The sequence below is a fragment of the Mobula hypostoma genome, chromosome 2, assembly GCF_963921235.1.
Source record: "Mobula hypostoma chromosome 2, sMobHyp1.1, whole genome shotgun sequence".
NCBI classification, from domain to species: Eukaryota; Metazoa; Chordata; class Chondrichthyes; order Myliobatiformes; family Myliobatidae; genus Mobula; species Mobula hypostoma.
In genome coordinates this window covers 208108704-208125212 of record NC_086098.1, presented here as the reverse complement: position 1 = coordinate 208125212, position 16509 = coordinate 208108704, and the positions used below count along the sequence as shown (strand labels likewise).

Sequence of the window (16509 nt, the reverse complement as noted above, 5' to 3'; positions counted from 1 at the left end):
GAACTCTGATGGGCCAATCAGATAGTTCACTGCTGCGCAGCGATAGAAGACAAAACAGACACAAGGGTCGCTAGCCCCTGTACCCTAGAAACATACCTGAGTGGTGCGGCGGAGGTATGTGTTATGCATGACCTGATCTGAAAGCAAAATGTTGACTCATAACAGATCGTGTTCATGGTGGAACAGCTTAGTCAAGGATGGGATGATCAGCACAGATGGACAAATTATACCTCCACTACCCCTTGATTAGGAAAAATTGATGGAAATGCTTAAAGTGTGGGAGTATTTACATTCAGTTACTGAATAAAAATGTAAATTTATTTGTTTAGGATTTGTTTATTGTCAATATTTTGGTGTACTACCTGAAGTTTACTATTTTCTAGAAATTTGATAAGTTGTACTATATGTGGAAAAGAGCATTTATAATTGTAAAGCAATGAGATGACACAAAGTCCCTAGGTCAGTCCACATTCTGATATTAAAGTTCTTAACTAAAATTGATATCTCTGTTGAAAATCTCTGTGCTCTGCATGGAATCTTTCACTTTCTGTGATCTTCAAAAGTATTCCACATTGAGTAATAATTAAGAATTACAAATTGGTAGAAAAAATGCTTCGTCTAATAGTAGTTCATTTGTTTTCATACACAATTTTTGTCTATTTTTGTTTCATTAACAGTAAGGTTTTACCTGATTGCCACACTTGAAAATTTACAGAAGGTGTTTTAGCTTTTTGATACAACTCACACCTCCCACGTGATAGATTTTAATCTGAAGTCATAAATTTTCAATTTTATTTTGTGAAATTTCCCACCAGCTTGAAAATGAATCATATATGGTGATTAATTGTTGAGCATACATGGGGGAAAACTCTAATCATATCACAAGTTATATGCATCTTGTAATTTTTAATATGCACACGCACATATTATAAACACGGACATACATTGTTCAAGCTTAACCATTTGGAAACAATAAGTTGTTTATAACAGATTTAGCTCCTCTCCCTCAACCAGTTTATTTGTTAAACTCCAAGTGAGCTAATCAAGCTCGATCCATGAATTGTATTTTATTAAATTACCTTAGCCTGGTAAAAACCAGGAAGAATTGTAGACCCTGGATTAGAGAAATGCGAAAGCTGTCAAGGAAAATCAGAATGTAGTACTAATAATGAACTACTAAACTGCAGTAAGGGTTAACATTGTAATGAACAGACAAGGATGAAACATTTTTAAGAGGTGGTATTGTGAAGGTGGCATACAAAATTCTGGTGAATGAAAAGGAATGTATATAAATCCAGTTAATCAATAGTGCTTAGCTTTCTATCTCACCTGTAGTTCTCGGCCTAGACTTATGTTTACTGTTTTAGCAAACTGACATATCCCTCAACGCTAATTTAAGCTGCTTCTAAAGATCACCCTTGTACAGCACCAATTGAGGTAAAAGACTTGCTATTTGAACAATCCAATTAATTGCACTCCACTATTTTTGCCCTAGTGCTGAAAATTTTCTCTTTTTCAGGTAAATATCCATTGAATCTCTCTGCAGTTATTTCTGACAGTGTTCTAGATTGTGATTTGCTGTTTATTTTTGAGATTTTTTAAAATTCCCTCCCCGAATATTTTGAGATTATTGTAAATCTCTAACCTCTGGTTACTGGCATGCCCCCCAGTGGAAACCCTTTATCTATACCAAAAATGCCAAGTTTTGACACCATTCTCTTCCTATGGTCCCAAAAAAATCCACTTTTGTTTTTCTTTTTACACCACTTAACCTTACTTCTGATGCTCAGAATCCAACAGCAGTCTGGCTGAGACTCGGCCAATGATCTTTACCATAAGTTGTATTCATTATTTGTTTTACTGCATCAGTTTGTTTATGGAGTTGGGCAATGCATAATCTTTTAAGTGGACGTTATTTGTCAGAATGATGTTACAGGAAACTTAGAAACCTATTTCTCAAGTTTGAAGATGTCAAAAACCGAATTCATTTGACCATATTTTCAATCATTATACAATCTTACCAGTCTAAAAACATGTATTACAATAAAAGTTAAGTATATTTGATAAATATTCAGCTTTTCAAACATAAAGCATAATTAAACTCTTCTTGGGCTTCTAGCTGGGTACAGTTATCTATTATAACTGATGTTTCAATGACAAACTGCTGTTTTCATCAGGGAAGATAGCAGAGTTTATCATCGAAACATCAGTTATAATCGTTACATGTACCTGGCTGGAAGCCCAAGAAGAGTTGAAATATTCGTCATATACACCGAGAAAGCACTATATGCTTGTTGAAAAAAGTATCATTACATTGTGACACCAGAATCTATCAGCTACTTGGAGAAAGGCTATACTATTTTCATCTTAGGCTTGCAGTGTAAACTGTTAAGTGTAGTAAAAGAGGACCTTTGAGCCTCACTGCCAGTTCTGATCTGTTATGATTTTTTAAATCAGTCTTCTATCGATCTCCTCACCAAATGACCACAGATGCGAAGGCTGAGAGTGGTCAGATATATCATTGTTTTTTTTTAAGCAGAATTGTGTAGTAATTTTACTGTATCTGAAGCCTCTTGAGCTACTTATCTGTATCTCTGCTTAGCAGCTCCAGATTGTCTCCTTTACTATCATGCAATTAGAACATGAAGTCTGTTTGGTAAAGTGAAGCTTTTCCCGTTCTATGCAACTCATCAATCTGAGACCAGGAGTGTGATACCTGAATTTTGAATCTGCAACATCTGATTTTAAAAAAAAATTATTAGCATTAGTGTTTGCATTTTCTGATTTATTTGATTAATTTAAAGATCGAGGATATTACTAAAGGTACTTGCTGATCACAGTAATTAGACTTCTGCAAACTGGAGCCTTTTTTCATTATTCCTTTTTCTTTTTCAGTAAATACTTATCTATTTATGGTGCAAGCCCAAGGCATCATGATTAGAGAGAGTGTGAAAACCATGGGATCCCAGATGTATGAGCAAGTGGTTCGTGGTACATATGCCAAGTTGAACAACAGTTTTAATGGTACAGGTATTTATACAGTTGCCATGGTAACATCCATTACATGAATACGTGTATTCTTTAAGTGCAGCGGCCATTGTTTTAACATATAACGTCAGATACTTGTGTATTCCTTTGCAGAATATTTCTACATGTATATTTTTAATCTCACCTTTGCAGCTTCTTGAATTTACATACAAATGCTATCAGGTAAAATGTATTTTCTGTGTCCATTTGGCACTGTTTCCACTTTTTACCTCTATTTTCACTTCCCCTGTTTAACCTTCTGCCATAATTCTTGTCTTTATTTTTTAAACCCTTGTGTGCTGTGCAATCTTAGATCCTTACCCTGAACCTTCAATAAACACTTAAATTTGTACTTTCTTGCTGTCACCTCAGGCTTCGCCGTATTTGAAAGTTCATAACTTTATACTGAGTGTCATCCATAAATATGACTCTCTTCCCTCTTTGCAATTCTCTTCACGAATAACGCCATCTCCTCTATTCTGTACTTGCTGCTCACTAACCTTTTGGATGACGTATTGCTTTTTGCTATATTTTCCTTTTCACTTTTGTAGGCTATGAGGGTGGGAATTGTAGTGGGAGAATTGTCCTCTAAGGACATTGTAGATGGTTCTATATTTCAATGCAGTTTTCTAATAGTAAGACCACAAGACATAGGAACAGAATTATGCCATTCAGCCCTTCGAGTCTGCTCCACTATTCAATCGTGCCTGACTTATCTTTCCCTTTTAACTCTATTCTCCTGCATTCTCTCCACAATCTTTGACACCCTTGCTAATCAGGAGCCTACAATCTCCACCCTAAATATACCCAATAACTTGGCCACCAGTTGTCCAAGGCAAATACAGTATGTGTGCTGCTTGAAGTTTGAGGTAGCACTATTCCTCTGGCTTATACAGGGTCTTTCTGTATCCGCAATGCCTGGTGTAAATATTCTTTGTACCATCGCAAATAGTCCTGTCCTAGTTGAATTGGCCTGGGCCAGATGAAATTGTTGCATTTCTTCAAAGAGGCATGAAGCTTTGAATCCTTGAATCTTGTCCTCTACCTGGTGGTATCCTCTTGAGAAAGAGCTTGGGATTGAGTGTGCATTGCATAAGGAACTGTGAAAATTACAGGTCTGAATATTAGATGATGACATCATTTACTTTTCAAAGGTCCTTCCCGCATTTTCCACCAACTATTGTACACATTCCAATGCTTATCTCATTCCATTTGTGGTTGTCTTGTTAGTACATCACATGGTTCATTCGCTCGCTCCTCTGCTAACTTTTAACTGTGACTCCTATTCAGGAAAATGGAAATCTGCAATTTTGAATTTCGCTCTTGAATTTTGTTGTTTTATTGCAAAATGTTTTGTATTCATATTATACTTTTTGTTGGATTCTTCCACTGCGTAAAATCTGCTGGTTGAATAACAATTAACAGCATAGGGACAGCCCTTTGAGGCACAACAGTGTGCAAAACTAAGTAATCAAATGTCCAACTAAACTAATCCCTTCTGCTTACACAAGGTCCATATCCTTTCATTTCCTACAAATTAATGTGCCTAAGAGCCTCTTAAATGCTTTTAACATATTTGCCTCCGCATTACTCCAGACAGCATATTGCACCACTGTTTATCATAAAACATTTTGCCCTGCACATTTACTTTAAATGCATGCCCTCTGGTATTAGAAATTTCAGCCTTGGGAAAGAAGACACTGGCTGTCTACTCTATCTTTGCTTTTCATCTTATAAACCCCTATCAGGACTCACCTCAACCTCTTCTACTCCAGAAAAGAAAAAACAACCCAAGTCTGTCCAACATCTTATCTAATCAGTAATTAGAGAGCACACAGTCTCTAATCCAGGTAACGTCCTGGTCAGCCTCATCTATACCCTCTCTAAAGCCTTGTCATCGTTCTTATAATTTGATAACCAGTTATGAATGCACTACTCCAGGTGAGGCCTAACTAGAATTTTACAAAACTGCAATACAACTTTCCGATTCTTGAACTCAGTTCCTCGACTAATAAAAGCAAGCATGCTAATACTTTCTTTACTACCCTAACTACACGTGTAGCCACTTTTAGGGATAATACCCAATATTAGACCCCCAAATCCCTTTAAGAGTCCTGCCATTAACAATTCCTTTAAGGATCCTGTCTCTTTATATTTGATCTCCTAAAAAGCAACATTCACATTTGGCCAGGTTAAACTCCATCTGCATTCCTCTGCCCTTGCAGATCAGTTACAGATATCCCACAGTATCTTTTTCCAGTCTTTAGCAGTATTCACAGTACCACCAATCTTCGTTCATTTTACTAACCCACCCATCTATATTTTTATCCAGGTCATTTATATATTATCACAAACAGCAGAGGTCCTAGAATGGACCCCTGCAGAACACTACTACTTAGAGACTTTCAACCACATTAAGTTTGATCACTAACCTCTGCCTTCTATGGGCAAGCCATTTTTAAATCTAGACAGCCAATTCACCATGGATCCCATTGATCTTAATCTTCTGGATAAGCCTTACATTATCAAATGTCTTACTAAAATCCATGTAGACAACATCTGATTCTCTTTCATTAGTCACTGTTCTTACCTCAAAAACTCAAATCCTGTTAGTAACCTCATCATGCCCTGCACAAAGCTGTGTCTGTACCTAATTAGGGACTGGATTTCCAAAAGCTCATAACTCTTTACCTGAAGAATCATCTCTAGTAACTTCCTTACCACTGTAGTAAGACTCATTCTATAGTTTCCAGGATTGTCCCTATTTTTCTTCTTGAACATTGGATCATCGTTAGCCACTCAGCATTTCTTCGGGATCTTGCCTGTGGCTGGACTGGACATAAAGATATTGGTCAAGGCCACAGCAATCTTGTCTCTTCCTTCTCTCAATAACATGGGGTATTTCACATCGGGCCCTGGGGACTAACTGTTCTTTGAGCACTAACACTCCCTCCTTTATTGTGAATTGCCCTAACAAATGAGCATGCTCCGCACTGATCTCCCTGTCCTCCATTTTCGACTCCTTAGTAAGTATGAGTACAAAGTACTCATTTGGGACCTCAATCCTCCACCTTCCACCTTCAAGCAAATTTTCCTCTTTTATCCTTAAGTGGTTCCATCTGCTCTCTAATTGTCTTCCTGCTTTAGATATATGTATAGAATACCTTAAAATTCTCTTTAATCCTACTTGCAAAGGATTTTTCATTGCCCCTCCTGGTTTTCTTGTTCCCTTCTGGAGTCCTTTTCTGAGACCTTTATAATCCTTAAATGCTCTGGTTTTAGCTAAGCCTTCCATACATTTCCTTTTCATTCTTGATTAAATACACCATCTCACTCAACATCCAAGGTTCCATTACCTTGCTGTCCTTGTCCTTCCTCCTTACTGAAACATACCTCCCCAGTTGGTCTTTAAACACCCTCCACATTTCAGATGTGGTCTGGCTCAAAAACAGCTGTTCCCAATTAACTCTTCCTAGTTCCTCCCTAATACTCATGTAATTTGACTTGCTGTAATTTCATACTCTTGCTCCACTAGAGCACTCTCCCACAAGGTCTGTACTTATACTTATCTATAGCTATCTGAAAACCTAAGGAGTTGTGATCACTGTTCCCTGACTGTTCTCCCACTGAAATTGGTCAGATTCATTGTCAACTAGATCCAGTCTGGCCCCCTCTTATTGTACATCCACATATTGATTTCAGAAACCCTCCTTGATGCATGTAACAAATTCTGCCCTATCTCAGTTCCTTATATTAGGGAAGTTGAAGTCACCATGACAACAACCTTGTTGTTTTATATCTTTCCCCAATCTGCCTGCATATCTGTTCCTCAATATCCTAGTGGCTTTTGGGGGTCCTGTAGGAAAATCCAGGAGTGATTGCATCCTTTTATTTCATTTCTACCTATATACGTAGGTGAGCCCTCTATTACGTCCTATCTGAGTGCAGCTGTAATATTGTCCCTGATTAAGTGCAATTTTCCGCTGCTCCCTTCAGTAGTCAGCTGTCAATCCCAGGGGATCATGGATTTGCGCCTCTGGTGGACTGTGTCGTCTCCTGGCTGCAAGCCTGGGTGGGAAGATTTGAAGAACCGGCTGTTGCCCAGGCAGCGGGTTCCCCCTCTCCACGTCACTGATGTAGTCCAAGGGAAGGGCAAGCACCGATACAGCTTGACACCAGTGTCGTCACAGAGGTTGCCAGAGTGAAGTTGTAAACAACATCAAACTGCCTTAAGGACCCCGACTCCAGATTTCTTCCTTGGGGTTTACTCCCAAATCCTTTCCCATGGTGGGTATGGCCACAAGACAGCGGAGGTTTAAAATCAGAGTTTCCTTCTCCTAGGTGGGCTGCCACCCAAGGCTGACAAGCCCCACCTGCCCGAAGCAACTTATTTTGAGGTGCCAGTGGTCCGCCTTTGCACCTTATCAGTAGAAACAGTTCTGCCAGGCGTAATAGCTAAGCATTGTGTGAAGGCCAAGAGTTGGACTTGGTTGTCAGAGGCTGAAAGAGTTAGATACCATTTGGAGCACTTTAAAGGTAGTGGGAACTTATCTCCACTATTACCCCTAGCTATGACAACCTTAGGAAACCCCCAACACACAGACATATGGATGGTGTTCCTCCAACCTGAGTTGGCCCCATCGCGACAATAGAGGAGGCCATGGATTGACATATTGGAATAGGAAGTGGAATTAGAATGGCTGGCTGCTGGGAGATCCTGCTTCTTCTGGCAGAAGAAGCCAGAATTTCCACCAAAAGAAGCAGGATCTCCCAGTGGCCACCCATTTTAATTCCACTCCCCATTCCCATTCCACTATGTCAATCCATGGCCTCCTCTACTGTCGCGATGAGGCCACATACGGGTTGGAGGAAACACACCTTATATTTACCCAATTTCCCTCGAGATCAATAAAGTATGTCTGTCTGTCTGTATTCCATCTGAGTAGCTAGCCTCCATACTGATGGCATGAACATTGATTTCTCGAACTTCTGGTAATTTCCTCCCCACCCCCTTCACCATTCCCCATACTTTTCCCTCTCACAACTTATCTCCTTGCTGGTCACCTCATCACCTCTCTCTGGTACTCCTCCCCACTTTTCTTTCTTCCGTGGCCTTCTGCCCTCTCCTATCAGAATCCCCCTTCTCCAGCCCTGTATCTCTTTCATCAATCAAATTCCCAGCTCTTTATTTCATTTCTTGCCCTCCCGGTTTCACCTATCATCTTGTGTTTATCTCTCCCCTCCCCCCACTGTTAAATCTACTCCTCTCTTTTTTTTTCCTCAAGTCTTGCCGAAGGGTCTCAGCCCAAAACGTTGACTGTACTATTTTCCATAGTTGCTGCCTGTCCTGTTGAATTCCTCCAGCATTTCGTGTGCATTGCATTAAGAACCCTTCTTTGAAGTCTGAATGTTAATTACTGCTACTTGTAAAGAATCATTAATAACTTCTCGAATTAAGTCTTTCCACAATTGCTACATTTTGGCTTAATATCTTCTCTACAATTACTATAATCATGTTCTCCAGCACATCTACAACACCGTCTTTTTTATCCCTACACACAGCTGGCACATGACCAAACTTCTGGCATGGCAAACATTTGAGGGGTTGGCACATAGATTCAAATCATATAACTCATGACCTAAATTAACCCGATTCAGTGACTTTTTTTTCCCCATCAAATTAAATAACACTAATAGTCTACCTGCTTTTACTCCACCATGAAACCCTTTTAAACATTTAACATCAACAACTTTTCCCCCGACTAAATAATTTTTAACTTGGTCCATGGATGCATCCAGAGGCACTCCTGTGACAATCCCCGCCCCCCCCCCCCCGCTCAAAGCCACTGTTATTCAATGTAATTTCTTGTTGTTGTTTTCCTTTCTCCCAAAGCTTTTAAACCTAAAGCTTTTTCGTATTGCTTACAATCTTAACAAAACATTAAGAGTGCCCATCTCTTAAAGGACTTGCACATACAATATCTCTTAATGCTTTTTTTCGAATTCTTAGATAAGCAAATTGGATTGATATCAGAAATCAGAATCAGGTTTATTATCACCAGCATGTGTCGTGAAATTTGTTAACTTAGCAGCAGCAGTTCAATGCAATACAGAATATAGAAGAAGAAGAAAAAAATAAATAAATAAATTTCAGTATACATATATTGAATAGATTTAAATCGTGCAAAAAAAACTAATAATATAAAAAAGGTGAAATAGTGATCGCGGCTTCAATGTCCATTTAGGAATCCGATGGCAGAGGGGAAGAAGCTGTTCCTGAATCACTGAGTGTGTGCCTTTAGGCTTCTGTACCTCCTACCTGATGGTAACAGTGAGAAAAGGGCATTCCCTGGGTACCGGAGGCCCTTAATAATGGACGCTGCCTTTCTGAGACACCGCTGTCTGAAGATGTTCTGGGTACTTGTAGGCTAGTACCCAAGATGGAGCTGTCTAGATTTATAACCCTCTGTAGCTTTTGGTCCTGTGCAGTTGCCCCCCCCAATACCACCAATACCAGATAGTGATGCAGCCTGTCAGAATGCTCTCTACAGTACATCTGTAAAAGTTTTTGTTGATATACCAAATCGCTTCAAGCTCCTACTGAAGTATAGTCGCTGTCTTGCCTTCTTTACAACTGCATCGATATGTTGGGACCAGGTTAGGTCCTCAGAGATCTTGGCACCCAGGAACTTGAAACTGCTCACCCTCTCCACTTCTGATCCCTCTGAAGGTTGGTATGTGTTCCTTTGTCTTACCCTTCTTGAAGTCCACAATCAGCTCTTTTGTCTTACTGACGTTGAGTACAAGGTTGTTGCTGTGACACCACTTCACTAGTTGGCATATCTCGCGCCTGTACACCCTCTCGTCTCTATCTGAGATTCTACCAACAATGGTTGTATGTATCATCAGCAAATTTTACAGATGGTATTTGAGCTATGCCTAGCCACACAGTCCTTGGTAAAGAGAGAGAGTAGAGCAGTGGGCTAAGCACACCCCCTGAGGTGCACCAGTGTTGATTGTCAGTGAGGTGGAGATGTTGTCACTAATCCGCACAGATTGTGGTCTTCTAGTTAGGATGTCAAGGATCCAGTTGCAGGGGGAGGTACAGAGGCCCAGGTTCTGCAACTTCTCAATCAGGATTGTGGGAATGATGGTATTAAATGCTGAGCTGTAGTCGATGAACAGCATCCTGACATAGGTGTTTGTACTGTCCAGGTGGTCCAAGGCCATGTGAAGAGCCATTGAGATTGCAAACACAAAATAATCTGCAGAAGCTGGGGTCAAACACTGACCAACACGCTGGAGGAACTCAGTATCTGCTGTTGACCGATTGTGGCAATAGGCAAATTGCAATGGGTCTGGGTCCTTGCTGAGGCAGGAGTTCAGTCTGGTCGTGACCAACCTCTCAAAGCATTTCATCACTCTGTCTGTATACAAGCCCTTAAAATGCCTCTACATTCGCTGTTTCTTTTTCCATTTTCCAGAAACTTGCCATTTGCCTTCCTCCATATAATACCATTTCCCATTTGCTACCTCTCACCTTAAATGCGTTCCCTCTAGTATTTGGCATCTTGACTCATGGAGCCTGTCTACTCTATACCTCGCAACTTTATAAAATTTTATCATCTCCCCTCAGCCTCTGCCACTCAGAAGAAGAAAAACATAAGTTTTGTCCAACCTTTCCTTCTAACACATGCCCTCTAATCCAGACAACTTCCAGATAGACCCCTTTTATTTTCATTTGATTTATTTTGTGATACAGTGCAGAGTAGGCCTTTCTGGTCCTTCAAGCCAGGCACCCCCAGCAACCCTACAAGCCTGATTAACTTAACCTATTCACTGCACAGTTTATAATGACTAGTTAGCCTACCGGATACATTATTGGACACTGAATTCAATGTCTAAACTAAAAAAAGGCAGGCATATTGTATGTCTTCTTTACTGTGCAGCCACTTTCAGGGAGCTATGAACCTGGGATCCCAAAATCCTTCTCTACTGTTAAGGATCCTGGTATTAACTCTGTGCTTTTCCTTCACATTTGATCTCCCAAACAGCTATTGGATTAAAGTCCATTTGCCACTTTTCCGTATCTAAAACTGATCTATACCCCATTGTATATTTTGACAATTTTCTACGCTAGAATCTTCTTCTTAGAATCCCTCCAATTCTTTGATATGATTTACCTTACCTTACACTTTGTATCTGCTTTTACTAAATTGCGTCTAAGTTTAGTAAACATGATATTCGTGAAACAAAGCATCATAGAATCATATAACATAAAAACAAACTCTTTCGGCCCACCTCAGCCAGGCCGCCTGTCATACTGATATATGCTAATCCTATTTGCTCCATTATATCTGGTTTCCTTTTTGCTTTTTCATGAATCCATGAATCTGTCTAAATGACTTTCAAATGTTGTATTTGTATTTGCCTTCACCACCACCTCTGGTAGCTTATTCCAGATAACCTCTCCCCTCAGGTGTCCTTCAAATCGCTCCTGTTTCACCTTAAATTAAACCTGTCACCTCAGTCTAGGCTCCTCTGCTCTGGGAAAAGGACTCTGATTATCTACCACATCTATAATTTTATAGCCTGCTATGTGGTTACTTCTTGGTCTCCCACATTTCAGTGAGATCAATCATTTCCTATAGCTTTAGCCTTCCAACCCAGACAACATCCCAGTGAATTTCTTCTGCCTAATCTCTACTGATACCTTATCTCTCCCATGGTGTGGTGATCAGAACTACATGTACTATACTCCAAGTAGATTCTGACAAATTATTTATTCACCTATGACACAATGTCCTAACCCTTAATCTTAATGCCTCAGCTTATGAAAGCCTTTAGTGACTGCCTTGCTATCCTAAGTATCCAAAAATAACATTTATATATTAGAAATGTAAGTAGCCAAAATGAACAGTTGCTCTTTTTGTATGGAATGAGGTCATAATACATCAGCAACATAACTCTGAAGGTAGTCAACCCAATGATAGAGTAAATATGTACAAGTGAGCATGCCAACAAATGTATCTGCCTGGGGTTTAATTATAGCCTGTATCCTTTTTTTTTGTAGCAATGTAGAAGTTTTTAACCTTTTGTACTGGGCAATTTCATATCACAATTATATACTTGTATCAACTGAAAAATTTATTTTTTATTTCATTTAACCTCTCACATGCTAAAATATTCTTAACCGCCTTACAGGCGGATTGTAAATGTTACCAAGTTATAGATTGCAATACTAGAATGTGAAGTGACAGATTTTGAGGGAACTCATCAAAGAAGAGGAGAAAATTATATGTAGAGAAGACGTTCTAAAATATGTGTCCTTAGCAGTGACAATTGACACGAACTATGAGACAGATATTCAAGATACTCTGAATACTTTGAGCCTCAGGAGATTTAAAATGGTTGGCATAAAGCCTATCGCCAAATTTTAAAATGCACTTCTTGCCCTAGCCACATACTGTCAGTGATGCAAGCAATGTGAAACAATCTCTGTGCAAGTTAGCATTTGGGATATCTTGTATAATGTACAGTTTACATAGGGCAGCATGAGAACCAATCCAGGAGTGAACCTGAATGCAAGATGGTAGGAGTTTCAGCAGCAAAAAAAAGGTTCAGATTGCAGTGGAATTAGATAGTAATTTTTGTTTGGTTGAAAGATCATCTTTGAGTTGACAGTGATGCTGAGGCCAAAATAAACAGAGTCAGCCTCCCAGCTATCAGTGGTCAACAGAGGATTATTTGAAGTTCCCTGGTTATGAAAAATCTAATTCATTGAGTCATATTTTATACATTTCTTTTAAAAGTAGGTTTCTCTTCAATATTTTGTGTTTGGGATATTTTTGTACCAACCTGTAGAATTTAATACATTCTTTTATTCCGTAGTTATTTGTAATTCTTTTGTTTTAAAGTGTATATTGAATTGTCCAATTTGGATCTGATCCCTTGTTATCTTTCATTGAATTTCTTTTGTATTGTTGAATGCTACAAAGGGGAACTTTGGTCAGAAACAGGTACAGGCTTATCAAATCGTTTGAGTAGGTTAGAAGTTATAAAAGCAATAAATTGGCCTTTTTATCCAAAGTTGTTTATAGGCATGATAAACCAATGCTTTATTAACTTTTTGCTGATTTGAATCCTGACTGGCACTTGTGCTTAACAAAATAGATAGGGAACATAAAGGTTGGCTTTGACCTCTCAGTCCCATGAATAGAGACCACCATTCAGTTACGTCGCAGATTATCTGTGCCTCAAATCAGTTCACCTGGCCTTCATCCATATCTTTTGAAAATGCTAAAAATATGTATTGATATGTGTTGAAACCTTTAGCTGATATTTAGTTGGAGTGCTCTACCAGATTTCTATGAGCAAGTATATAAACTGCTTCCCAGTTGCATTCCTGATTTTCCTGCCGCAAACTTTATGATTGTACTCTGGTTTCTATTACAAAAGAAAAAGGATTATATTTACCTTCCCTATCAATCTCTTTATTCATATTTAAACACTCTACCGTGCTTAGATTTTCACTCAACAAAATAGAAGCCAAGGTCATGCAACACCCAGTATTACCCAAATGAGCCTGCAGAATCTCCATTTTAGTCACTTGATGTGGTGTCCAAACTAGGTCAGGGTTTAACAAATGCTCTGTACAAATTAAGTAAATTTCCACTCTGGTATTGTACACCTTCGTTGCTTTATGTCGTGTGGTTTTAGGTAATTTGTAAATGCACATGCATCTCATTGCCACATTGACCTCTAGGTTCCCATACATATATTTGAATCTAAATTGATTTTTGTATTTCCTGAGTTTTAACTTCAATTTCCACTGTTTGGCCACTCAATAGCTTGCCTTTCTTAATCTCCTTGTGATGTCCCTTCTTTACTTCAGCAAGATTTTTTGAAGGAAAGAGGCGTTTTTTTTTTAATTAGCATCATTGGTTGCAAAAATTTTAAAAGCTGGAATTTTAAAATGTCAGAATGGCATGTATGTGTGACAACCTTTCTTGCAATGCATTTGCTAAAATGTTCTCATTTCCTTCTCAGACTATCCAGATGACTTGAATCATAATGAAACATATCTGCAAACCACAGCATTTGTTCCTGAAGGCTTTACCTATCATGCAAATCTTGCATGTCCTGAAAGACTTCCTTCTATGAGTAAGTATATCTCGGGTCAAATTTCTGTAAATTATTCAGGGAAACCTAAAGTACTTTTTTGTTTGATATTTGAGCTAGATTTTTCATTCATTCAATTTTTCCATCATTCTAGAATGAATTAAGAAGATACAGAATATGCAAATCAATCTTTATATTAGATATAATACTAAGCCAGGAACTTAACCATTGTTTTTCCCATTGGTTGTGTAACCTGTGAAATGAAAATCATGAACATATGTGCCGCTGGGCCCCTGGGCTTCCCTTCTCCTACCACCACTCTCCACCCCGGTACAGTCAGGCTCCCCTGTCACCTCTTGGATTCTCAGAGCCTCCATCTTCCTCCCTTCCTAACTTCCCTGAATACCCCAACCTTTTCCTTTCCTCTGATACTACCCACTCTCCTCCCCTCTCTGATCCTGTTCTATTCCTTGCCATGTCTTTACTAGTCATTCTGATCTTCCCCTCTCTGAGGCAGAACATTCTGTCCTCAACAAAGGCCTTAACTTTGTCCCCTTCACCCGCACCTCAGTGAATTGGGTGCCTGCCTTGATTATGAGCTCTTTTTCTGTTGCCTTTGTCTCCATGTCAACTTGTTGGACAGGAATTCCTCACCCTGTACTGATGACTCCCTCTGTAATCTCCAGTGCTCCTCCTCTACAAATACTCCTGCCTGATCTAGAAACTTCCATATCTTCTTGTCAATGAGACACCCACTGGTTCAACTTCAGCATTCCTCACTCCTGCTTGAACCTGACCCCCAGTGAACGCACTGCCCATGCTCTCCACGTCAATCCTAACCTTACCTTCAAACCCACAGATGAGGAGGGTGCTGTTGTAGTGTGACGGACAGACCTCCACCTTGCTGAGGCCAGGAGGCAGCCCTCAGACACCTCCTCTTACTTGCCCCTTGTAAAGGAGCCCAATCCAATACCATCACTAACCTCATCAATTCTAGAGAACTCTCATTCACTGCTACCAAACTCATTATTCCCTTGCCCCACACTACTTGTCTATACCTTCTACCCAAGATCCACAGACCTGACTATCTGGATAAGCCCATTTTCTCTGCGTGCTCATGCCCAACTGAACTTGTGTCCACAGACTGTACCGCAAATCCATTCTATCCCCCTTGGTTCAGTCCCTTCCCACCTATATATCTGTCACACTTCACATGCTTTCAGTCTCCTCAACAACCTTCCTGGCCCTGACACCTCATCTTCATCATGGTTGTCCAGTCCCGGTGCACTTCTATTCCGCCATTAAGAAGGCCTTAAAACACAACTTCTTTCTCAGTAAAAGACCCAACCAGTTCCCCTCTATTACCATCCTTCTCCATTTGGCAGAACTGGTCCTCACCCTCAACAATTTCTTCTTTGTCTCCTCCCACTTTCTACAGATTTGGGGTAACCATGGGCCCCATCTATGCCCGATCTTTCACTGGCTATGTAGAACAGTTCTTATTCCAAGCCTTCAACAGTAATGCTCCCCAACTCTCCCTGTGCTGCATTGATAATTGCATTGGTGCTGCTTCATGCACCCTTGCTGAGCTTGTCAATTTCATCAACTTTGCCTGGAAATTTAAACCATCTACTGGCAACTTTTATAAGCCGACTGATTTCCACGCTATCTTGACTATACATTTTCCCACCCTGTCTCCTATATATAAAAAAAAATTCCTTTGTCTTTGTCACATCTGTCCCTAGGATAAAGCTTTCCCTTCCAGGGCATCAGAGATATCCTCCTCCTTCACAGAACAGGGTTTCCCTTTCTCCACCTTTGATGCTGCCCTCACCCATATCGCCTCAATTTCCCGGACATCCGCGCTCACTCCATCTTCCCACTGCCTTAACAGGGATGGAATTCTTGTACCCACCAACCGCCCCATGAGTCTCCACATCCAAGACATCACTCTCTGCAATTTTCACTATCTTCATTGGGATCCTACCACCAAACAATCTTTACCTTCCACTCCACTCTCTGCTTTCCATAGGGATTGCCCCAACCCCAAGATTCCCTTCTCCATTTGTCCCTCCTCTGCACTAATCTCCTTCCTGACACGTATCCCTGCAAGCGACAGAAATGCTACACCTGCCTATTCACCTCCTCTTTTATCTACATTCCTGGCTTCAAACAGTCCGTCTAGGTGAAGCAACACTTCACCTGCAAATCTGCTGGGGTCATCTATTGTATCCGGTGCTTCCAATGCGGCCTCCTGTATGTCAGTGAGACCCGACATAAATTGCGGGACCATATCGCACATCTCTGCACCATTTGCCAAAAGTGGAATTTCCGGGTAGCCAACCATTAATTTCCTATCAC

General features: G+C 40.0%; 1 protein-coding gene across 5 annotated transcripts in view; it reads left to right on the top strand.

Moving 5' to 3' along the window:
* Positions 1 to 16509, top strand: part of LOC134342833 (beta-1,4-galactosyltransferase 5-like) — a 90695-nt gene that overhangs the window by 37054 nt on the left and 37132 nt on the right. For 4 of the 5 annotated variants that reach the window (XM_063041446.1, XM_063041448.1, XM_063041450.1 and 1 more), the window contains exons 2-3: positions 2896 to 3030; positions 14077 to 14190. In XM_063041446.1, the coding sequence (XP_062897516.1) occupies positions 2896 to 3030; positions 14077 to 14190 (249 nt within the window). The remainder of the gene's footprint in view (positions 1 to 2895; positions 3031 to 14076; positions 14191 to 16509) is intronic. The other variant, XM_063041447.1, reaches the window with a different exon arrangement.